The following is a 24,330-nucleotide window of genomic DNA, read 5'->3' as shown; positions in this document are numbered from 1 at the left end:
TGAAGCGAAACACCAAAATATAAAAATAAACACACAAGACCAAACTAAAACGCAACCACAAAAATCGCATTTCAAATTCAAAACGCGATTTTTGCCGAGGTTAAACTATTTTATCATTGTCACAAACGGAATTTTTCACCAGCGATCGGATCGTTTTGGACGCCTGCTCCTCGCCCTTGCTGCCACGCCCACCGACCCTCTTTCACCGCAGCCCCCATTTCAGCCAGTGCGTGCGAAAACGCAGCTAAAAAAAAATTAAGCAAAAATAAAAACACACACACACACTGATTGTACGTTTTAGGGCGTTTTCTGGCCACGGTTTTCATTCTTTTCTTGGCCCTCTTTTATTTTCCTTATGGCCTCCTCATAAGTTTTGCGTATGCAGCAGGACGTCGGCGGGGGGCTGAACTTGGTTTATATCTCTTCATTTGAGCGGACCGGCCAGTTATTTATTGTATTTTATGTGCTTGCTGTTGTTGCTGTTTAATTGAAGGCCAAGAGCTGCCGCATTTCTGCATGCATGGCCAACATGTCCTGGTTGCTGTTGCTGCTGTTGTGGCTGTTGCTACTGCAGTTGTTGCTACTGCTGCTGCTGCGATTGCTGCTGCTGTTGCGTTGCTGCTGTCGCCCCTCTGCAGCTGATGGCCACTGGCCAGACATGCCCTTATTTGCGCTGCCAGCCAAAACGTCCAGTGCATAAATTATATATGCCAACAGCACAAATTTTTCGCTAAATACCCTTGATATTTGGTTACGGCGGCATTGTTGGTTTTCAAGATCGATTTCAAGCGCTGCATTACTATTGCATGCAATAAATGTATTCTACTGACTTTTATATATTTTACAATATTTTTAGAACATTAAAAAATGTGTGATTTATTTTATATATTTTGTGATTAATTTTTCAACCTTATATGGCTATCATAAATTTATAAGTAATATTATGTGCCTTATGCAAAACGTTCTGAATTGTATCTAATATTTAAAAATAGTTTTTCGTTTGAGTTTTTAGATGTGAAAAACACCAGACTTCCGTTTTTGCCTGTATTTAAATAAAAATCTAAAGTCCTGCCTTCCGAAACTGAAACATAAAAAATTAGTGCTTTTACGGAAGCGAACAAGTAAGATTTTTACATTTTGCCTTCAAAACTAAATTGAATTCCCATACTACCTGCAACGGATTGTATGTTTACTTAATCAAATCTTTATTTAGCGAATCTGTTTCAGTGGAGGCAAAATTCGAAATCGGCGACAAGGGCATTCCTTCTTCGGTACCTTGATGAAAACCTCCAACGTCAACGCAACTCGATTTTCATTTTGGCATTGGCTGCTTTTGATTTGGGACTGACTGACAGTTTCAGTTGTTTTCTGATGTATGTAAGCGCGCTACAGAAACAATTTTATTTTCTACATATTTTATATATATGTATATAGCAGTGCTTCTCAACGGGGAAAAAAGGAGGACTTGCGCAACTTGGGGCGAACCACTTAGAATACTGTAGCAATTGTATTTGACATCCATAAAACATGCGATCGATTGGCCTCTTTAGGCGGGTAGCTCGCAGATCATGCAAATCGCTTGGGTCGAGATCAATTATAAATGCAACAGCCGCCGTTGATAAACATAACTCGGACCGGGTGTCGGCGGTGCCAAATACAGTGGAGATCCCCAAAGACAGACACAGACACCAGAGCGGTTATACTCGATAAGAATCTTGGGTCTGGGCCCAAAGCAAAGCGTTTATATAAGCAGCCAGCATCCGTAGAACGCGATCGATGTGACAGACATCGATCAACGAGGCGACCAGCGACATTAACGCTGCATAAATTGTCATAAATTACATCAAAACAGACTGTGCGAGTTGAGATAGAAACCGAAACCGAAACCAAAACCAAAACCAAAAATGAAACCCCAACCCAATCCGTATCCGAATCTCAAGCCTCAATCCCAAATCCCAGGACCGAAACTCCACGCATTGTGTGGGTATGATCGTAACAGAGATATGCGCTCTGCTGTTTTGTAATGCGATAAAACCCGAAAAAGTCAGCATTTAAACCAAAAATAGGTTTTTTTTTTCGCCACTCCGACTGATGGAACACCCCAAAGACAGATCCAACACATCCCGGCCACATCCCAGAGCGCTAACCAGATACGCATCATCGTTTGGCTAAATGCTTACCCAGTTTGGGCTTATCCTTATCCCCCTCGAAGTCCCCCTCTCCCAGCTCCACAACTCTGCTCTTCACAAAGAAACGTAGATCGATATGTTAAAAATCGCGATTAAATGCGTCGAGCCGAGACATTGTGGAAAAACTTTGATTGACACGGCCCTTGTGCTGCAATTGGATTGTCGCAGGAACACGCAGAGTGACGAAGGTACTGGTGGGAGTTCTCAAATGGCTATTGTAAGGAGAATGATCCTTAAGAATGATGGCAGGATACGGTGGAATGTCACTTGGGTTAATGAACTTCAATCGTAGAGAAAAGGAGTTGGGGTGTACAACAGGTTTTTATGGTTGAAAATATGTATTTAAACATTTTATACTTTTAAAATTTTGTTACTCAAATATTCTTGAAATATTACTATATTATGCAAGATAAAATGAAATTATTCCACCAATGCTTGACCATGACTTGCCGTATCGAAAAAAAAGCCATGTTTGCCTGAACTTTTGGTTTTTATAACCAAATCTAAGCGTAGCCCAAAATGGAATAATCGCATCATAAACGCTTCATAAACATGTGCAGATATTTGAATTGTAATGCAAATGACACCAGGCACAGCTCGCAGCGCTGAAAATCAAAATCAAGTCGAGAAACAAAAGCGGACTTGGCAGGCAACAGGCATAAAAGTCGTGATACTAACAAATTTCATTAATGTACAACAGCGGCAACAAGTTGCAAGCAGGCAAACTCGCTCGATGATCCGATCCGATCCTCAACCGAATTGGAAGCCCCATCTTCATCCGCATCCACATCCACATCCACAACCACATCCCCTAAACTGCGAAATCTGCAGGCGATTCCATTCATAAAACGAAGCGCACTCAGCTCCGCAGACAGACAACAAACACTAAGCGCATTGCATGATTTTGCATAATTTTATGCAAATTTACGCTGCGAGACGATCGGCGGTGCGCAGGCGCAGATTCGAGGCAGTTTCTTCGCTTTTTTCAGTTTTTTTTTTTTTATTTTGTCAGTTTTTCAACATTTTGAGCGGGCGTTGGGGCGTGGCAATCGCCATGTCTACGACAACATGATATATGCCACATGATGTGGCCCACGATGCGGCGAACAGTAGCAATTGCTTTTGTTGTACAAGGACACGATTATGGAACGTCCAGGATACGAACTCAGTGGGCTTTATACATACATACATATACTCTTGAATAAGCTACGAACTTCACACAATTTATGCAAAGTGCAAAACGTGGCAGCCAAAAGTAGATTTCTGCATTTTTCTTTTGTCTTCAGTGTTTTGTTTTCTTTTATAAATAATTTTTGTGGCCAAAAAGCATGCAAAAAATCACTGACCGTTTCAAGGCAAGTCGAATCTTAGAGTTGACAATGAAATTCAATTTATGGCTTAAAAAATATTGTTTAAAGCATAAGCACTAACGGAAGTGTTCTTTTGGTGGGATAACACAAGGTTTTTAAGTTCTTGGTAAAGACAGCCAGCAACCCCCACACAAAAATTTGAGACAACAGCACAGTGGAGCTATAATTTAAATAATAATTTAACTTTGTTATGAAAGCCATTTCCAATAGTTGAGTTATTTTAAGAACATTTTAAGATATTTATTTCAAACCACAATGGAAAGAGGAAGTTGTTATCACTTTTTTTTATAATTTTTGATGTCGAACCACTGTACATTATGGAGGATCCCTCGTTGTCTGTTCCTGCGAATTGGGCCTGCAGCGGTGCCTTCGGTGGCTCAGTGGTGCCATGGTGGTGCTGTGGTGCTGCTGTGGTGCAGTGGTTGTGTGGAGGCCGCCCGTCATCCAACGTCAAGCTGGAGCGATGGACGGACGAGGACGAAGACGGAGGACGAGCTGCCTTCTGGCTCTAATCAGATTCAGATGTCGTCGAAAAATGCGCGACGCGCTGGCCATTTTAGCCAGCATCGCGTAACACGGTAGTTGGGCCAACTTAGGGCTCCTCGGCTGCCCTCTGTTTCTGTGTTTCAGTTTCAGTTTAAGTTTCTGATTCTGATTCCACTGGCATGCAGCTGAACCTCAAGCTGAAGCTAAAGATGAAGCTGAGGTTGAAGCTGAAGCAGAAGCTGAAGAAGAATGACGAAGTCATAGCCGAGATGCGTCAATTTTAGATTCAACAAAAATGATTGCAATGCATGTTGGGTCCGGATTCCGTCCTGGATGGATTCAGGATTGAGGAGACACAGCGCTGAGACGAGACGAGACGAGACGAGCAACCAGTTTGGTGGCACAGACCGACCGTCTGTCAGGGGCAACTTGTGAAATGCCAATTTATTCGTTAGCAAATATTGCATCTGATAGAACGGACCCCGCCGAATGAAGGCTGGCTGGCTGGTTGGCTGTGGGTCTTACTGGGTCTTTTTGGGCCTGAACCCGAACTCCAGGCCTCTGATTTCGATTTCGAGTGGCAGTGCAACATATGCAGACATGACTGCCAGGATCTCGGGACTCTCGGGTCTTCTTGGCTACTGAATCATGTGTAAAAATCTTAAGTGCAAACAATTGTACGCGTTTATCGTGTCTCTGGGGCGACGACCACCATTGAAGCTCCATTCGAATCGAAGGAAGACGACGATCCATCGGAAAACACAGGAGTCGAACAGAAAGGGCAGTGAAGTTGGAACGGAAGAAGCTGGGGCCCAGGAAGAGATTCCGTTTAATTAAGCTTGCTCATTCTTTAGGCGTTTTGGTTTCTCTCTTCTTTTTTTTTTTGTTTTTTTTTAAGTAAAAATTGGTTTAAGCATTTTTTGGAAAGCCCTTAAGGTGGTACATCGATCCGATCGGATCGATCGGCTCAGTTTTGCCAAAAATATCCATCAAATTGATCAATGCTCATAAATCAAATGCGGATGCCATGGAGAGTATTATAAAAGTTTGACTTGCTTTTACTGGAAATTGCCCGCAAGAGGGCCTGGCTGTCTGAAATTAGTTTTGCCCTTGCCTTTTTTGGTTTGCCTGATGCGTCTGTTATGACGACGCACGCTGACCCAATAATTACGACCCCCTCCTCAATCCACACCTAACCATCCATCCAGCCATCCAACGATCCATTTCGGCATCCATCCATCCAGCCATCCATCCATCCGTCCATCCTCCCGAGAAATTGAGAGTGAAACTCATGCGCAGACATTCTATCCGATACATTTATGTTGGTATTTTCGGAAAGCCCGCGGCGAGTTGAACATTTTTGCTTATCAGTTAGATACAGCCTCAGGTTTTTCCATGTTACCAAATACTCTACACACACCTTGGGGGCATTTGCATGTTATCGAGAAATTTAACATACAAATATATATAAAAAATGTAATTAAATAATCCTCATTTTATAACCACTCCAAAAGTTATAGGAAAATATCAATCAGAAAAATATATAAAATATTTTATGATTGCTATAAATAGAGATATATATTCTTGTTATACTTGTTAATAAAATAAATCCCAGCTTAAATCCCTTTTTAAGAGTATCAAACGTGTTACCTTTAAGACTTCAGATCCCATCTAATACTCCGCTCTTAACTAATGTTCCAAATGACTGGCTAAAATATAATTGTGTGATTGCTGGCCATATAGCACGCGTCACACACGCAGATAAAATTATAAAGCCGCTTAAAATGGTTGCGTTATATGGCAAGATTTGGAATTTGGGATTGGGATTTGGGAGAAGATCGCACCGCGGGCGAATGTCACACCACGCGATAAGCAGGGGGTTTTCGGTTAGTCTAGACGTCTTCTAGAGGCTGGGATTAGAGATTGGTATTAGGAATTTGGTGTTTTGGATATTTCGATTTCTGATTTCGGTTTCAGCCCGGCCCGGGCTAATCAATTTTAAATGTGTTTTTGCGTGTCAATCGCTTGTTTGCGTGTGCGACTTTTATTGATATGCTTTTTGGTCTTTTGATTGTTGCCAAGGCATTTTGTTTAATAATTATTGCCTGACTTGACTTGGCTTGGCTTTGCCTTGAAGTCACTCCTCCATCTCCAGCACCAGCTCCTCATGGATAGTTTCTCGGTTTCTCGATTGTTTTTCTGAGTGAAATTCATTTGATTTATTGCACAAATTATGGAGACAGCGAGCTAGCTGGCTGGCTGGCCAGGTCTATTGGCCATTATGCAAGACAACAACCTGAAGCGGTGGCAAGCGACAACTATGTATAACTATGTATAACCACGATGAGAGGAGCTGCGAGCTGGGATCTAGCTTTACACTTGTCTCTGTCTCTTTGGCGCATTTTTACAAATTTGGCACGCCTGCCCATAAAAATTGGTTCGAATAAAAAAGTGTGAAGCTGCAAATGGCGTCGCCTTGGTTAGACGAGTTCTTGACTCGATTTGGCATACCAACGATTAGCATAGTTTGCTGTCCAGCCAAATAGATACATATATATCTATATAGCTCTATACAGCTACATTGTATCTAACGATAGATATATCAACTGCGATTCGGGGCGGCCAAGGGGGCGTGGCACTGCCGCACGCGTTGCAACGGAAGTCCAGCTCATTTGGCCAGCGAAAGAAATCGAAAAATGCGGCGCGAGCGGAAGGGATTTCTTTTTTAAACGCATCCTGGACACACGTTCGAGGACAACTTCATTGATATATGGTTTGTTTTTCCTCCTTTTTTTTAGACCCATCCAAACTTCCTGTGTACAGCCCTTTGTTTGCCAGCAAACGGCTAACGAAAAAATGTAATAAATATTCCCGAATTTTATTCCGGCAAATGGGGGTTCGTTTTATGAAGTTGTCTAACCATTTTCGAGTACGCCCAGCTACCAGCCATTAAAAATATATAAGAAGTATTTTCAATAATTAAAAACGAGTTGCTTTTTATCGATTAGTAACCCCCCCAAAAACATATAATAAATAAGGCCAATAAAACCCAAGGAACTACGAAAAGCTGTTAAATATTATGAATCAGGTCCGATTCGTTGAGGGCCCCACGCAGCGCCACCCAAGAAAAACAAAGAAAAAATTCCATAAAACTCCATTGATTGGTTAATTTCTTTCATAGTTTTCTCGATTTTTATGGGCCCACAAAATGTCTTTTGTGGAATATGCTCCTTCAATGGCGAAGCAAATATGTTGACAATAAACAATGGATTGCCAGTGAAGTGGATGACTGTTGAAAGTTTGATGAAGTGAGATCGTATCGCCCGATATTGGAATACTATTGCTCATAAGCCGAAAGGGGTGGGCCATTAAACAACCATTTGTAGGCAATCGTTAACTCATAAGAGGATAAATCAGAAGAGTGGAGGTCGAATCGTTGGCGAATAGCATCAAATTGTTCTATGAATATGATGATTTGCTTAGCAACTTCCGCTTGCTGTAAGATTTTGGCCTATGAAAGTTAAATAACATTTTTAATGAGTTACAAAACTATTTATTGTGATTAAGCATATCAATCAATCTTAATCTAAAGTAAAAATCCCAATACTGTAAATACTGTAAAAGTATTTCTTCAGGCTTAATGTGTTGAACCCTTCTGAATTTTCTTAACCCGCTACGTGACCAAATTTCGGGGTCCCGGTCACGCGCATCCTTAACACTTGTTCCCGATAAAGTCAACTGGCAACAGGAAGAGCGATTTCCACACCTTTCGGATCGCTTCCAGGGAAAACGGAAGTCATCTCCCAATTGCCTTGTAGTGTGGCCACAACAGATTTTCCTCGGCTAATAAAGATCTTCGCATTTTTAACACCACACGTAGGTAGGTAGTCCTTGGAAATTTTCTGGCTAATTGAGTTATGAGGCAAAACACACAGAGCCAGCAGCCAAAAGATCGATTACGATCGACGCCCAAAAACAATGTTGTTTACAATTTTTCTAGGTAAACTCGGAGAGTTTTGCACGTGTGTAACAGGTAAATTCAGGTGAAAACTGTCTGGAAAGCAGGGATAGAGAGTGAAAGTGTGCCCAGCAGGAAGATCTTTATCCTGGAGATTCTGTTGTTATCCTTGAAACGGGAGAAGGCTGTCACAGGTGGCGCCTAACGGTTCTTCGAGTCATAACATCCCTTCCTTATTTATGTGACTGTGTGAGAAAGTGAAACCTTTCGAAAAACCTTTGCAATAAGCAGATATAAGAGAAAATACTACATTCATTTATAAACTATACAAATATTTTTGTTCACTTTAAAAACTTTTTCTAGCTGCTTTGTATATACAGTTTGTGATTCTAACGCCTATCACCAGACTCTAATCATCTGCATATTTATTAGCCAAAGAGAGAATCACAACCCTGTCAGAGCAACTTTACAGCATGTAATTGAAAAATTGCGGCTTTTCCAACTGCATTTCATTTTCCAACTGACAGACGAAAAAAATCTCAGCTGCAGCCAATGAAGTTTGCTATTTTTTCTTTCTTTTTTTTCCAATGGTAAGGGGTGAATGGTAAGGGGTAAGAAACTATTCCTCGCTCGTGAGGGCGACTCAATTATGAGGAATGGTTTCTGGTTTTGGGTTCCTAAGCCCGAGCACTGCCGCAAACATTCGCATCAATTATGCATACGCCAACGCACACAAAGGACTCGGACTCGGGCAGCTCCCGAAATCCTTGCTGCCCCCAGGATTTGAAACTTGCCTCAGTTCAGTTCAGTTCAGTTTACCGCATGGCAAATTCGACGAATTTCCTGCGGTTTTCAAGCATTTCACTTGCCCTGAAAACGGAGGGCCAAGCCTCCTCTTCAACCGCAAACAGCATTGGTCGAATCCAGTTTATTGTAAATGTGCAAAAGGATTTGTTGCGGGTCGGTCGAGTTGCCCGAGAATGCCAACCCAAAATGCAGCTGTACTCGAGGCGAAAAGGTGGAAAAAAGGGGGAACAGTTGTCCTCTCGTTAACATGGCACATCCGCATGTCAAAAATGTCGCACAAAAATCAATCGGCCGGCTATTCTGGGGTCCACTGGGGGTCCAAAAGGAAGGGTCAAGCGTACCAGGAACCCTGGTTGAAAAAATACAAAATACAAAAAAAATACAACAAAAAATCAGCAAAAATAAAAACAAAAAGCAAGAGACAAACCCAAGCCCAAGTCAACTGAAAAGCAAATTAGCAATTCCGATGCGACCATTTATATTGTTCATTCTCATTGTTGTTGACGATCGTCTGATCGCGTTTTTATTTTTATTTCATTTTCTATTTCCCTTAAGTGTGTATCAGTGTATCAGTATGTAAGGTAACAAAAAGCTCGCTCGGGTTTTTTTAAATTATTCCGCCGTGTAGTTGGAAGCGATCGGTTGGAAGCAAACGGATTTTGCTCTTATCAAGTCGCCAACGAAAATGCAAATTAAACGCACAAATGTCAACCGAATGGCGAAATGTTAGGGGCGGCAATGTCTAATGTCTGACTAAAACTAACTAAAACCAACTGAAACGACATTTTCACTTACCTCGCACATTTGTCAGGCGAAGAACGACGAGGAAGTTAAAGAGCCATTTATGCTCCAAATGTCAGCAATCAATAATACTCGGAAATATTTCAGTCATGCAAGCTTGTATTCCCAAAAAACCAACCAAAATGTTTGCGTGTTTTGCATTTCATATATATGGGGCTTGTCATTAGGAGAAAAATGGTTATATTTATTTTAATTTGGGTGAGTTTGTTTATCGGTTAGGGTTTTGGAGAGGGCCAGAATGTAGTTTTTCCGCAGATATATTTGCTGGCAATTTAAGACCATTCTTGCAAAAATGGCTATTAATCAAGTCTTGTTTATAACTCACTTTAAGTACTTTGTATTTGATTTATATATACATTTAATTACCCTAAGCCAGTTTAATTTTTATTTGTTTAAGAGTCACAGTAAATAATAACAATAAGAAAAAACTTTAGAATAAATCAATCCATTTATCCATTAAAAATTTCGCTTTATAGGCTAGTAATTCGATTTATTTCAATTTAAAATTTTAATAGCACTACTTTGACATCTAGTTTCCCCTAATCTGATTGAAAATACTAATGTGGTGAATGTAGGCCACTCTATATTTTCTTGGATAACGCTTACATTTATTTTCACGGATTTACCCATAACTATTTTATGATCCTGTTGGCGCCACAGCCGCACATAAATAACTCATAAAAAAAGTGCCCACAACAGCAGCCCGCAGATAATTCAACAATTGTGTCTACCGAGTGTTTTTTACGATCCGCAACCGTTAGGAACCCGAAGATCACTTTCCCTTCGACCAGCGGTAATAAATTAATCAAATCTCGAACTGGACGTACTTTTTCCTGGGAAAATTGCAGCTCACACCTACACGGTAATATCAGTAATATCTTGAGGAATATCGAGGATCCGCAGTAAATGATTTGTTTGACAACAAGCCAACAAACTCAGTGGGATACTTTTACCCAGTGAGTTCGCAGAATGCCTATCGTATCTGAGCAAATGATCAGGAAATTGCCTGGACAAGATCTCAGTCGCCAGTTGTCGCCTGTGTGGCCATCATTAACCTTTGACCTGGCTAAATGGCCAGAGGGCCACAGCAAATGTCAAACGTCATGGCCACTTATCGAATGTGGACTGTTGCCTCTGTGATCTTATTAGGCATTTTCCGGGGTTTTCAAGGGGTTCGAACACAATTATCACCCCCGCATAAAGCGAAACGTCATCGTTGACAGCCACGTCATTGTTGTCCAGTCCGAAGACGAAAGTCCTTTGAATTATTTGTTAATGAATAGCCAAAACCATACAAAAGATTCTGTGTAACTCGCACGGAAAAGGGGGTCTAATTCAAATGACAACCGTTCGATAGTTCGAGATATGTATGATATGCCTTGAAAACCTAATTAAATGACACGTTCCAGGGAAATTCGATTCAGGCGTGGCTACATCGAAACGTTTTAAGTAATGGCAAGCGATTTAACTTCTGCGGTGATAAATTGTTTGGAAATTCAAAGTCATTCTAATTTCAAGGAATTAAAGCTAATTTTTGTCCCCACTGCAGATAGACAATTTTGGTAATTGTATAAATCCTACTACTAACTATTATGAACACATCGATAATAACAGTTTCGAAATAAATTACCTTATAAATGTTTTTTATTATTACTGTTAATTATTTCATAAAAACCAAAAAAATAAATGAAACAATGAGAACATTAAAAACTGCTTGAATTCGAAGTAAATTCGGCAAGCAGTGCCGAAAAGTAAAACAAAAAAGTAGAACAAATGTAGAATGTATATTTTACTGTAAGAAATAATATTCAACATGTAATATTACGAAGCGTAGAATATATGACGAGGTACGACAATCCATACTCGGACCAATACTTCTAATGTTCTGATCAAAGTACTGATATTTATAGTCGCAAAAACCAGAAAAACGATTTTCGGCCAATATTCAAAAATCATCATCAAAAATTACAAAAAATGTGAAAAAAATTAATTTATTTGAAAACCTAGTTCGATTGGAAATTAAATTACGAAGTCAACGAGGTATGGCATTCCATATTCGGGCCAATATTTCGAATGTTTTGAACAAAATACTGATATTTATAGTCGCAAAAACCAGAAAAACGATTTTCGGCCAATATTCAAAAATCGTCATCAAAAATTTCAAAAAAATGTGAAAAAAATAATTTTTTTTTTTTTAAACACAGTTTGATTGGAAATTTAATTACGAACTCAACGAGGTATGACATTCCATATTCGGACCAATATTTCGAATGTTCTGATCAAAATACTGATATTTTTAGTCGCAAAAACACAGAAAATCGATTTTCGGCTAAAAATCATCATCAAAAATTACAAAAAAAATTAATTTTTTTTTGAAAACACAGTTCGATTGGAAATTTAAATACGAACTCAACGAGGTATGACATTCCATACTCGGACCAATATTTCGAATGTTCTGATAAAAATACTGATATTTTTAGTCGCAAAAACCGGAAAAACGATTTTCGGCCAATATTCAAAAATCGTCATCAAAAATTACAAAAAAATATGAAAAAAATTTAATTTTTTTTTGAAAACACAGTTTGATTGGAAATTTAATTACGAATTTAACGAGGTATAACTTTCCATATTTGGACCAATATTTCGAATGCTATGATGATAATACTGATATTTATAGTGGCAAAAAACAGAAAAACGATTTTCGGCCAATATTCAAAAATCGTCATCAAAAATTACAAAAAAATATGAAAAAAATTTAATTTTTTTTTGAAAACACAGTTTGATTGGAAATTTAATTACGAATTTAACGAGGTATAACTTTCCATATTTGGACCAATATTTCGAATGCTATGATGAAAATACTGATATTTATAGTGGCAAAAAACAGAAAAACGATTTTAGGCCAATACTCAAAAATCATCATCAAAAATTACAAAAAAAATTAAAAAAAAATAATTTTTTTTTTTGAAAACACAGTTTGATTGGAAATTTAATTACGAACTCAACGAGGTATGACATTCCATATTCGGACCAATATTTCGAATGTTCTGATCAAAATACTGATATTTTTAGTCGCAAAAACACAGAAAATCGATTTTCGGCTAAAATCCAAAATCATCATCAAAAATTACAAAAAAATTAATTTTTTTTTGAAAACACAGTTCGATTGGAAATTTAATTACGAACTCAACGAGGTATGACATTCCATATTCGGACCAATATTTCGAATGTTCTGATAAAAATACTGATATTTTTAGTCGCAAAAACCAGAAAAACGATTTTTGGCCAATATTCAAAAATCGTCATCAAAAATTACAAAAAAATATGAAAAAAATTTAATTTTTTTTGAAAACACAGTTTGATTGGAAATTTAATTACGAATTTAACGAGGTATGACTTTCCATATTTGGACCAATATTTCGAATGCTATGATGAAAATACTGATATTTTTAGTCGCAAAAACACAGAAAATCGATTTTCGGCTAAAATCCAAAATCATCATCAAAAATTACAAAAAAATTTAAAAAAAATTTATTTTTTTTTTGAAAACACAGTTCGATTGGAAATTTAATTACGAACTCAACGAGGTATGACATTCCATATTCGGACCAATATTTCGAATTTTAGGCCAATACTCAAAAATCATCATCAAAAATTACAAAAAAAAATTTAAAGAAAAAATTTTTTTTTTTTTGAAAACACAGTTTGATTGGAAATTTAATTACGAATTTAACGAGGTATGACTTTCCATATTTGGACCAATATTTCGAATGCTATGATGAAAATACTGATATTTATAGTGGCAAAAAACAGGAAAACGATTTTAGGCCAATACTCAAAAATCATCATCAAAAATTGCAAAAAATGTGAAAAAAAAAGAATCTCAATTTTTGAACACAGTTCGATTGCTTGGTTATTTTGCTTGATATTTGTAACATGTGTTAACTATTTTAACTTTAAATAATGTACATATAATTGAGAGAACAAAAAATAAATTGCTTTAAAAAAATCAGGGATACCATAATGATTATTTTGGTCCTTGTTCAAATCTGGCCAATGGCAGCTTAAAGCTAATAAAGCTCCTTTGAGAAAGTTGATTTGCCTCAGTTTCGTCTTGCTGCGGAGATATAAATATAGATTCCTCATACTGAAAGATAGTTAGTAGTGAATAATATATGGGAAAGTGTAGTGACCGCATGTAAGCTAAGGGAAAGCTTAATGGAAAAATTGCAGGAAATATTCAAATCTATATACCGATAGAAAATATATCGAGTGTTAGGAGGAAGAAGTCGCATTGCCAAAAACCCATCCCCTCACAGCAACAGTTTAACAATGCCGACTTTTAATTCCCATGGCAACTGAGGAAATTCCGCCGTCGTTGTTTATTTTGGATACAAATTCTAACCAATGTCAAATAACACCCAAAGAAATACAAATATTTAATAATTTATTTAAAAGAAATATAAACAAAAGGCAGAGAACTCCTGTAAATATGTGTCACCTAAATAAATCACTTTTTTACACATAATTTCGGCAAGCGGTAGACCTTTACCCGATAAATATTGTAAGTTTCTAAAAACCTCGAAAACGTAACATTGCAAAAGTGAGCAATGCCGACGATCCCGAAGAGGGACTACAAGCCCAGTGGTGGGGGCAAAAGCTCTGGAATGGATTTCCTCAGTTCCGGCATCAAGGGAACCGAGGTCACCGAGATGCAGCTCAAATGGCACGAGAATCCTTGTCCAGCGCCACCATGCAAACAGGCCTTTTGGTGGGCCAGCCATCCGAAGCCGATCAAAATCAAAGGTTGCCCCAAGTGAGTACCAAACAGAAACCACCCAAAGAATTTCCCAAGCTCACCCTGTAATTGGAGTGAAACAGTGGGGTATATTGAGTACCTAGTGCTTTAGACATAAGCCTATAATTATATTAAGTAACTACATATGCAATTCAATTAGACTTAGCTTAAGTAAATCGTAAAGAAATCATTTATGGGGTGAAGATGTGAACATCATCCAACATCAAACATCCAAGCATCAGGGATATAACTCTTTTTCTAAAGGGTATCTCAATGCTTTTCGTAACGCCTTCGATGGGCCTCTTCGACACATTTGTATGTCTCCCCACTGGGGTCAATGGAATCCAAGACCAAAAACGAAAGTCATAAATTGCGTAAATAAATTATTAAACGCTCGCCGTGCTCGGGTGATGGTCAATACAATGGCCCAACTAAAGGACACGCAAACTCGGTACGATTGTGAATAGAAACATTCGTGTCCCGAAGCGAAACAATGGATGGAGTACACAGGACATTGAAGGCGATTCGAGGGGAAATTATGAGGAGTGTGCAAGTCGTTGAGCGCTCAAAACTAGAAATTGACGCACTATCATAAAGGTATACAAATATATCTGACTACAGATAATGACGGGGGCTGGACTTGGGTCGGATTAAGGTCAAACGGGGTATAAGGATGATCCCAAAATATGATAAAAACACAGTAAACTCGGTAGTATAACTATACTATACCAAGTTGAAGTCAAGTTCTCCTTCCATCATTAAATGTATTAGTAACTAGGATGAGGATAAATTTACAGAGTTTTTATGTGTTTCTCGTGAAGCTCTAAGGTCAATCAATGAATTTAATCATATACACGTATGATTGAGCTCTTGGACTTCTGATACATTCCTCCCAATTCTAGTTACAATAATCTTTCATCTATTTACTGACCTTTCCTTATTGCCAGTAAAATAGACGAGAGTGCCTCCTTTGAGTGCTAAGAAATCCACTTAATTATGCTAGTTCCCTGTTGAATTCCGCTTATCAGGCCGTCCAAGCAATTGACCTTGGCCATTGACATTAGCTGGGAGGTGTTCCAAGTAATAGAACCACCACCCACCTCCAATTTCAATGTCAGGCAGGGAAATGCGTGAAGTCATCTCCAACAATGTGACAGGAAATGTGGACACCAACGAATGGAATTCAAGGTCCACCGCCGGGCAGGACCTTTAATTGGAGACCCAGCGAAACTACTTGGGTGGAAAAAAGCTCTTATGCAAAGTAGAATTCCTGGGAACGTGGATTTGGCCATGCCAATGCCACCGACTGTTAACAGTTCGCATTATTATTGCAACACCTGCCCATCAGGTGGCTCAAACTACGACGCTAACCTCCAGATACACTCGGAAAAAATCTACAAAAAAATGTTAGATATTCTAAATTCCGCGGAAAATAAATTAAGACGTATTTTTATTGTAAAAATCCCTTGAAGTAAAAGCTTAAATGCAGCTTCCTAAAAATGATTACAAAACAAAATTCGAATGGAACAAATTCGATATATTTCTTCGTCTGCACGACGACTGCTGACCACGGGCCGAATCCGAAGTCGAAGTCCGAGCACGAGTCCTACGAGTCCTGCGAGTCCTTTGGTCATTTGGCGTTTGCCATTCGAGCCGTGCGGTACGTGTTCCGCGGTGAAATCAAGAAATCAAGCAATCAACGACAAGCAACACCTGAGCGGCCAGCGCGGCACACAAAAGGGAAAAATATCAGAAAAATATTGATTAACTTTTTTCGGTGCGGCGGGTGAGAGAACCGTGTGGTGGCTATTTATAATGAACGAGGTGACCGGTGGCCGGGAGCAGGGATAACCGAGAGGGAAGCGGAGACCATGCCAGAGACGGAGCAGCAGCAGCACCCAGCACACTCACATCCTGAACTCAAGCCAGAACTGGAGCACCACACCGACAATAGACCGAATCGCGTGCAGAACTTCTCCTTTGCCAGCAGCTATCCCTACGCACCAGGACGCGTCTCGTCCAGCTCCAATTCGAACACCAACTATAGCTCCAACTACAACGCCGGCGCCTTCAACGTCCAGCGCTATCAGAGTCCCTACCAATTCCAGCACGTGGTGACCAACGCGTTCTCGGTGCTGCGCCACCAGCCCTCCGAGGAGCCCGAGTTCGATTCCTATCCATCGCGACCCCAACAGGCAATCGTGCGTCCGATCCGACGAGAGGCGGGCATTAGCCAGGATCAGGATCACAATGTAGCGGAGCCAGCTGGAAATCCCCCGCAGCGATCCCATTTCTCGCGCAGCAACCAGGAGGTGCGCAGCTTTGCCGATGAGCTGAGCCAAAAGTTGCGCTTCCTGACGCCGGAGGAGCAGAACTACGGCGGTCGCCAGAGCGCCAGTTCCGGCGCCTGGATGGATCCAGCGATGGCCCAGCGACCACGTTTCGAGACCACAGTGCCGCAGGGCATCTTCCTGCCACCGCCCCATGAAGTCCAAATGATACCGGCCGCCATGTTGCGGCGGCATGTCTACGCCTACTCCTCATATCCCATGATACTCCAAGGATATTTCGCCAAGGAGCCCGGCACCGACAGCAAGGAGCAGAAGGTGACCGCCACCCGGCTGAATGGAGTGCGTGCCACGGCGGCAGTGGCGGCGGCCACAGCTGCGGCCTCCAAGTCCGCCCGCAACGATTCTCAGTCCCTCGCCGGTGGACTCCACATCACCAAGGCCCAGTTCCAACAACAACTGCAGCAGCGTCGCTCCACCAACAACAACAACAGCAACAGCAACAATAATAACAACAACAGCAGCAGCGACAAGAGGTAATAAAAAGTCCAACCCCCAAAAATGGTATGGGTGCTGGAGTTGGTAGTAAAAAAAAAGGTGGGAAGTAAAAAAGGACGAACAACTGACCAAGGCAAAGTGGGCCAAAATATATTACCATAAATTCAAATGAGTAATACGTACCAAAACTGCCATTCTGCAATGGAACTAGAACTAAGCTCCCCATTTCAGTTCGCACTGCCTTTATCGATTGACACCCAACAATTCAATTACAAAAAGGTTTAGGGGTTTAAAGAGCTCCGAACTTAATTCTTCAAAATGATAACTAAAATATTCTATATTTTATTAGAATATTTATATTTTGTATAAGCCTAACTAACATCCGGTAACAGGGACCTACTAATAGAACAGAAGGCTCTTGATCAGCAAAGTTTTTATAAAATGATACGCCCACTTCCACAATTAACTCTTCTACAATTCAATTAGAAATGCTTTTCCAATAACATTTGGACTTTCTAAATTCCCTGAACGGTTTTATTAATTTATTTAGCGCATTCTCGAATGGGGAAACTCGTTTGCCTTGCATAAAAGAACATGCGAGCAAACGGACGGACAAAAGGACCCTCGAATGTGTCGTGCCAGCGAAGAATATCCCATATTCCCAGCTCAGGGCTTAAATAATTTAAATCAAGATTTCGTGGACAACAACAATGGGTTGAAAAACAGCGAAAAAATAGTGCCACAAATGGAGGGATATTACGTTCAATTACCACACCAGCGAAGAAGGACACCTATGGCACAACAAAAAAACAAAAACATGTCCTGTTTGGCGTTCTTTTTGCCCAAATGGGATGTTGTTCTGCTAAATGGGCCATCATTTTTGGGTTACTGAATATGAAATATCACTCAGCGTTTATGAAATATCACTTAACGTTTATGAAATATCACTTAACGTGAAATATCACTCAACGTTTATGAAATATCACTCAACGTTTAAATAAAGTAGCTTTAAAGGACAGAAATAAACTGTAAAGGACATATGTAGTTATACCAAATGGTGTATAAACTGAACAATTTAGATTTTCGACCAGTTCATATCCCCCAGTAGTAGTACCCATAAGGAAATCACACCAAGTGCTCCTCGTTCCATTTGCCGATTGGCGTGGTCTGCAGACCCAGACCCAGAGAAATGTTGTTAGACATTCGCCAGCAACTTCAATGTGACTTCCGGTTTGTGGGCCAAAAGTAGCTGCGAATTTGCATAGGTCACGAGTTCAGGTGCCAAGTTCTTCTAGTGCAATGTCTCACAATGTTATATACTCCTCCTTCGACTAACAATCTGTATGTACATATGTGGATATGCGGTAAGAAATGTTTGTTTGCCCGTTTACTTGGCGGGGCAATACATATAAATTAGCAAGTCATAAATAACTCAGCCACCACGAACTGGACTCGGATTTGCCTTTAACTTTAAGGCTTTAAACTCGATGTGCTGGCCTCACACATCTGACCCAAAAGTGTACTGAACTTTGGCCAAATTGATTCGAATCGGAGATGACCTGACAAGCGGCCTGCGAGGGCGTCGAGAAATGCACAAATTTGATGTTTATCGCCTTCATAGTGCAACAGATTTGGGTCTTGGGTAATAAAGCAAAGTGCACTGAAACTGAAAAAAATAATATTTAAGCTATAAATTAATAGGTACTAAATTCATATTTTTAATAAATATTAAGCATATAGAAATACACAGATGTTCAGCATGGTAAGGTTATATAAATATATCATATTCATTTCGAAATTTGTACAAGTATGCATCCATTTTTCTGCATGAGCAGTTTGTTGAACTGGGTCGAGGCTTACTAATTGGTGGCTCCCACCTGGGCAACTCCTTGCCTGCCATTTGCTCCTCTTGCAGACCCATCGTACCGCCGCCGGAGCCCTACAAGAACGTCATGTACGACCGTCGCGTCATAAAGGGCAGCAACTTCGGCAACGCCTCCCTGGTGGTAAGTACCATCGGAGCCAGCCCAGCTCAGCTCAGCTCAGTTCTTTGGCAGCCCTGACCCGCGACTAATCCACTTTACTTTCCGCTCCAGACGGATGTGGATCCCTTCGACAAGGGCGCCGAATTGAGGCGCCGCAATTTGTTGCGCAAACGAACGATGCAGTGTCGCAATCAGCGCAATGTCCTGGGCACTCCGCCGCCGGTCAAGGGCCGAAAGCACGAGACCATACAGACGGAGAAGTATCTGGAGAAGTTGGTGCAGCGTCCGCCGGAGTTCTCCATCGACACGCAGACGGACCTGTTCCTCGAGAAGCCGCCAACGCCGCCCTTCATCCCGGCCAAGGTGGGCGTGGATGTGGGCACTGAGATTGGCGAGGGCGAACTCTTCCACTTCGATGCCGAGGCGCAGCCCATCATCGATGTCCTGGTGGACGCCTGCATCGAACAGAGTATGCTGGAGGTGGCCCACGAGATGGAACTGGCCAGTCTGCGGCGCAAACAGGAAGAGTATGTATCACCGTGTATCACTACACGCGAATTCTTCAGATTACAATAATGGCGTATTGTTGTCCACAGATTCCTGGCCCAGAGGGAGGCGGAATTGGCCGAGCTGCGCCGCCTGGAAGCGGAGGAGTTGCGCTTGCAGGCGGAGAAGGAGCGTCGCCTGCGCCAGGATGCGATAGCCAAGGAGCTGGACGCTGAGATGCAGAAGAGTGTGACGGCGGCCAAGTTGCTCCAGGGACACATTGCCAGCCTGGTGCCGGAGGTGCTGGAGAACATTGAGCCGGCCAGCGATGCCGTCAAGAAGGAGCAGCTGATGAAGAGCGTCTGTCCATGGCTGTCCGCCGAGGTGGCCGAGGAAGTGGGTCATATTGTGGACTCACGCGAGATCCTCACCGCCATCATTCAGGAGATTATCAAGCAGCGTGCCGAGATTTATGCCGGCTACAAGGAACCTGGATCGGAACCATCCGGACCGGATGCGGGTATTTGTGAGGAGGAGGGTTGCGCCATCGATGAGATGGAGGCGTGTCCCTGCGAATCGGAAACGGAGTTGGAGCAGTGCCCCGAACCGCCGCCACCGCCTCCTCATCTCTAAGTGATTGCGTTCGAGTTCTTAGTTCATATTTCGATTGGGATCCTGATCCCACACACACACGCATACACACTCACGTGTAACACTAACACACACCTGCTATGAAATCGTGGTTGGCTGCAACTTTGTTGTTGTGTCTGGCGAAGAACTCAATTCGCCGCAGGATTCGAAGCTGGGCGCCAAACACAATTGCACAGCGGCGGCGGCGAAATGGAATCGAATGGCAAATTGTAAACTTGATAATTGTTAAAGGTTTTTGTGTTACCAAAAATTCAACCAATAAAGCTCAACAAAATAAGCCGAACCATGCATTTTTGTAAATATTTTTAATTAGTTTAAATAGATTACAATTATTCAAACCAATTGGAATTTTCAATGTTACCATCTCCTGCAGATGCTGTTATTTTCATGGTCTGCCTGCACGGTCACACTGTACGTGACGTCACATTGTTTTTTCCCTATTAAATTAATGAATCACCACTAAACAAATTCCCTTGTTTTCATTACTAACTCGGCTGTCCAGGGTGAAGTGAAGATGTTTTCCAGCGGCCCCAACTACAACAAACTGAAGACCAATCTTCGATTGGCTCTCAATCGCCTCAAATTGCTGGAGAAGAAGAAGGCGGAACTGACGCAAAAGTCCAGGAAGGAAATAGCCGACTATTTGGCCACGGGAAAAACGGAGAGGGCGCGGATTCGCGTGGAGCACATCATAAGGTGGGTGCTGGAATACATTATCCATAGAGATCCCTGCATTTACCATCTACTTGCATTCATAGGGAGGACTACCTGGTGGAGGCAATGGAAATGGTGGAGATGTACTGTGACCTGTTGCTCGCCAGATTCGGCCTCATCACCCAGATGAAGGAGCTGGATACAGGGATCGCCGAGCCGGTGGCCAGCTTGGTTTGGGTGTGTCCCCGCCTCCAGAGCGATATAGCCGAGTTGAAGATCATATCGGACATATTTGTGACCAAATACGGGCCACAGTTCGCCGAGCAATCGAGAACCGCCACTGGGGAGCACTATGTGTCGGAGAAACTCATGCACAAGCTCACGCTGCAGGCACCGCCAAAGCTTTTGGTGGAGAACTACCTCATTGCCATTGCCAAGAACTACAACATCGAGTACGAACCGGATCCGCAGGTCATGCAGGAGGATCACCCACCGCAGCCGCATCTGATTGATCTTTCGGATCGGAACAACTTGAGTGGTGGTGGTGGTGGTGCCGGCGGAGGTGGTCCTGCACCGCCACAAATGGGCTTTGTTGGTTATCCGGCTATGCCAGCACTGCCCGATATGCCAATGCCACCGAGCGCCAAGCCCTTCAATTACCCACCCTTCGGTGGAGGTGGCGGCGGAGGAGGTGGAGCCCCAGCTGGCGCATATGCTGTGCCGCATCCCGTGCAGCCACCGCCGCCCTTTGCCTACAATATACCACCCAATCAGCCGGCACCGCCTGCAGTCCTGCCTGCCAAATGCGCCGAGGAGAAGGATCTGAACACCAACTTTATCAATGTAAATATACTTTTCTAACGCCTCATTGTAGTTTAGTGGAAATTGGATATTTATAGTTTATGCAGTTGCAATCAGAGTAGTTTTAAACTAGTTTGAGCTGCTTCACAGACTAACTTTTCCAAGATAAGCTAGTAAGCTAGATATACGCATTTACTAACATAATTATTTATTGGCCCCATTAAGTAATACATTCGATTGCAACTGCAGTAAAGGTATATATCCTTTTTGGAGAATAGTTAATAGTTATGCTTTGGCATGTTTTGCATGAATCTTGGGCTGTTGCAGCGTGAAGCGGAAAATACGGATGGCTCGGGCAGCCCGGATGAGAATATTTTGGTAGGTTATCTCTGTGTAGAATGCTGTTAAACCAACAACTAACTCGCTTATCGTTCTGCAACATCACTAAACAAATGAAAAACGCTACTATGGGTTCTCCACCTCCTCCTCCACTCTTGTTTATCTCTGTGTGACGTCCCACTGTGCGTGTAAGTCCAGTCATCCAAATGATTCATAGCTTGCTGTCCACTGTTATCGCTTCGCTAGTCTCGATGTTCCTTATTGATTTGTTATGCCAGTGTTTTTATTTTTTATTTGCCTTATCTTTTCTTTAATTTTGCCTAACAGCGCCCCAAACCCGAAAATGATCCGCCGCCGCGTTACACCTCCATTAATCCCGTAAATCTGCAGGTCAGGACATTGGATTTGATCAAATCCAGCACCTACTTTATTAATAATTTGATAGCATCAAACCTATATTTTCTGAAAATTTCTACAAACCGAAATTTACTTATAATTTAACTGAATTATTTTATGAAACCCCGATTAACACAAATTTTGTACAATCTAAATTTTATTTACTTAATTTTAAATGGCTTCTAAAATCAGAAAAAAAGGTTTCGCACAACTTGTTAGTGTTAATTTACTAAGTCACTTATTAATTATCTTCTTTTCCACTCGCAGAATGCCAACAAACCCAAACCTCAACCCCGATCCAAGCTGCCACCGGGTAATCCCACGCTGCCAAGTGCTCCCCCGGCGCTGGACTTCCCCTCGCTGCCCAACGTCCCGAATGATCTGCCGGATATTCCGGGCGCAGGTGCCGAGAAGAAGGACGACGAGGAAGAGATTGACTTTGATGACCTGTCACGTCGCTTCGAGAACCTTAAGAAGCGAAAGTAAAACTGGGCAGCTGATCACCTTTTTAATACTACAGTATATTTGTTATAATCTCTGTCCTGTTCTATATAAATAATCACATATATATCTAAGGAACTATTGATCATTTTGTATTTTGCATTAAGTAGTTGGTCAGATGAACCGCTCAACCTTGAAACTTGCTTCTCATTATCGCAATCTTAATGATTTTATTTAGATGAAGCTAAGATTAAAATAATAACAGATTCAATTGTGTGTGTTATCATCTTTATGTTTCACATAAATATCAACAATATTACAAAGAAAAACAGAAGATTTTTAAGGGATTGTATTTTCTAGAAGACTTCCTCGTTCTCCACAACTTCCTTCAGTTCGAGCAGCTCCAGCAATCCCTTGCCCTTCGTTTCGTTCCTCACCAGCTCATCAATGACACGATATTGGCCAGGATCTATGAGCAAAGTTAAGTGCAAGGTAGCTTCGTCCCATTCCTCGTGCTCCACTGTGTTGGCCAACTTGACCACCGATTCTTTGAGTTTGCCACCGCCCTCCTTTCCAGCGAAGCTAACCCGCAGCTTCATGCGTGACCTCTCGATGGGCATGTGGTCCTTGAGAATCTTAATGGCCTCCAGGGTGTTCTGCTTGGTGTTCCTGTTCATCTTTACGGAGAAGTGGGCATCCTTCAGAGATTTCTCGATGATAGAGGCGGGATATGGACGACGCGTCTCTGGATTTACACACAATGCAGCCACAGAGTTAACTATACTATTCAGCTGGGTGTCCAGACAACTTTGGCGCTCCTTTTCCGACACCTGCAGTTCTCCTTTGCTCAGGATCTCCTTGCAGATCTCGGTTTCATCTGTTTTGTTGAAGGCCTTTTGCAGCTCGTCCTTTTTGGCCGCCTGTCCTTTGGAGACATTGGTGAACACGGTATGGGTTTGCAGGACCTCATCAATGTCCTTTTCGCTATGGGAATAGGAATATAAAGCGATAAAATATAGGTAAAACGCATTTCACAATGTGCACGTGTTGCATTTAGCGACTTTTACCTGTTGCTCCTCCAGGAAAGGACCTTATTTTTATAGCAGGCGATCTCGAAACGCTTGCCTCCTTTTTTGAGCCTCACAATAGCGACATTTGTGAGGCGTATTTGATTTGTAGGCGTAAATATTTTGGACATTGTTATTAAAATAAAAGCTGCGGAATTAGAGATGGCCAACTAAACCAAAACACTTTCGATCGAAGCAAACGATAAAATTGTTAAAAACTAAGCATTTTATTCACCGTAGTTGTGAAATCATTGAAATTTCCTGTGAATTGTCATATGATGAAATTTTCAACTGGTCTAAAATAGGTTTTTCATT

General features: G+C 41.5%; 3 protein-coding genes across 9 annotated transcripts; 2 read left to right on the top strand and 1 right to left on the bottom strand.

The window, feature by feature from the left end:
• Positions 1–14,110: 14,110 nt before the first annotated feature.
• On the top strand, positions 14,111–20,600 carry LOC6533230 (radial spoke head protein 3 homolog B). 2 transcript variants are annotated; one of them, XM_002093920.3, is made up of 4 exons: positions 14,111–14,427; positions 19,111–19,201; positions 19,292–19,707; positions 19,777–20,600. In XM_002093920.3, the coding sequence occupies exons 1-4, from the start codon at positions 14,222–14,224 to the stop codon at positions 20,297–20,299; spliced, it is 1,236 nt and encodes a 411-aa protein (XP_002093956.1). In that variant the 5' UTR covers positions 14,111–14,221; the 3' UTR covers positions 20,300–20,600. The 2 variants fall into 2 exon arrangements, with proteins under 2 accessions (XP_002093956.1, XP_015049855.1); XM_015194369.2 differs by lacking the exon at positions 14,111–14,427 and adding an exon at positions 16,060–17,233.
• A 133-nt stretch (positions 20,601–20,733) lies between these two features.
• Positions 20,734–23,086, top strand: LOC6533229 (IST1 homolog). 6 transcript variants are annotated; one of them, XM_002093919.3, is made up of 5 exons: positions 20,734–21,013; positions 21,076–21,814; positions 22,100–22,150; positions 22,439–22,501; positions 22,775–23,086. In XM_002093919.3, the coding sequence occupies exons 1-5, from the start codon at positions 20,832–20,834 to the stop codon at positions 22,991–22,993; spliced, it is 1,254 nt and encodes a 417-aa protein (XP_002093955.1). In that variant the 5' UTR covers positions 20,734–20,831; the 3' UTR covers positions 22,994–23,086. The 6 variants fall into 6 exon arrangements, with proteins under 6 accessions (XP_002093955.1, XP_015049853.1, XP_039229441.1 ...); XM_015194367.2 differs by lacking the exon at positions 22,100–22,150; XM_039373507.1 differs by lacking the exon at positions 22,439–22,501 and having other exon boundaries at positions 22,811–23,086.
• A 133-nt stretch (positions 23,087–23,219) lies between these two features.
• LOC6533228 (ribosome maturation protein SBDS) lies at positions 23,220–24,225 on the bottom strand. Its single transcript, XM_002093918.3, has 2 exons — positions 24,016–24,225; positions 23,220–23,932 (listed from the first exon to the last, which is right to left on the bottom strand). Exons 1-2 carry the CDS (start codon positions 24,144–24,146, stop codon positions 23,305–23,307), a joined length of 759 nt encoding a protein of 252 aa, XP_002093954.1. The 5' UTR covers positions 24,147–24,225; the 3' UTR covers positions 23,220–23,304.
• Between the last annotated feature and the right edge of the window lie 105 nt (positions 24,226–24,330).

The sequence above is a fragment of the Drosophila yakuba genome, chromosome 3L, assembly GCF_016746365.2.
Source record: "Drosophila yakuba strain Tai18E2 chromosome 3L, Prin_Dyak_Tai18E2_2.1, whole genome shotgun sequence".
NCBI classification, from domain to species: domain Eukaryota; kingdom Metazoa; phylum Arthropoda; class Insecta; order Diptera; family Drosophilidae; genus Drosophila; species Drosophila yakuba.
This window is presented reverse-complemented; position numbering and strand designations above follow the sequence as displayed.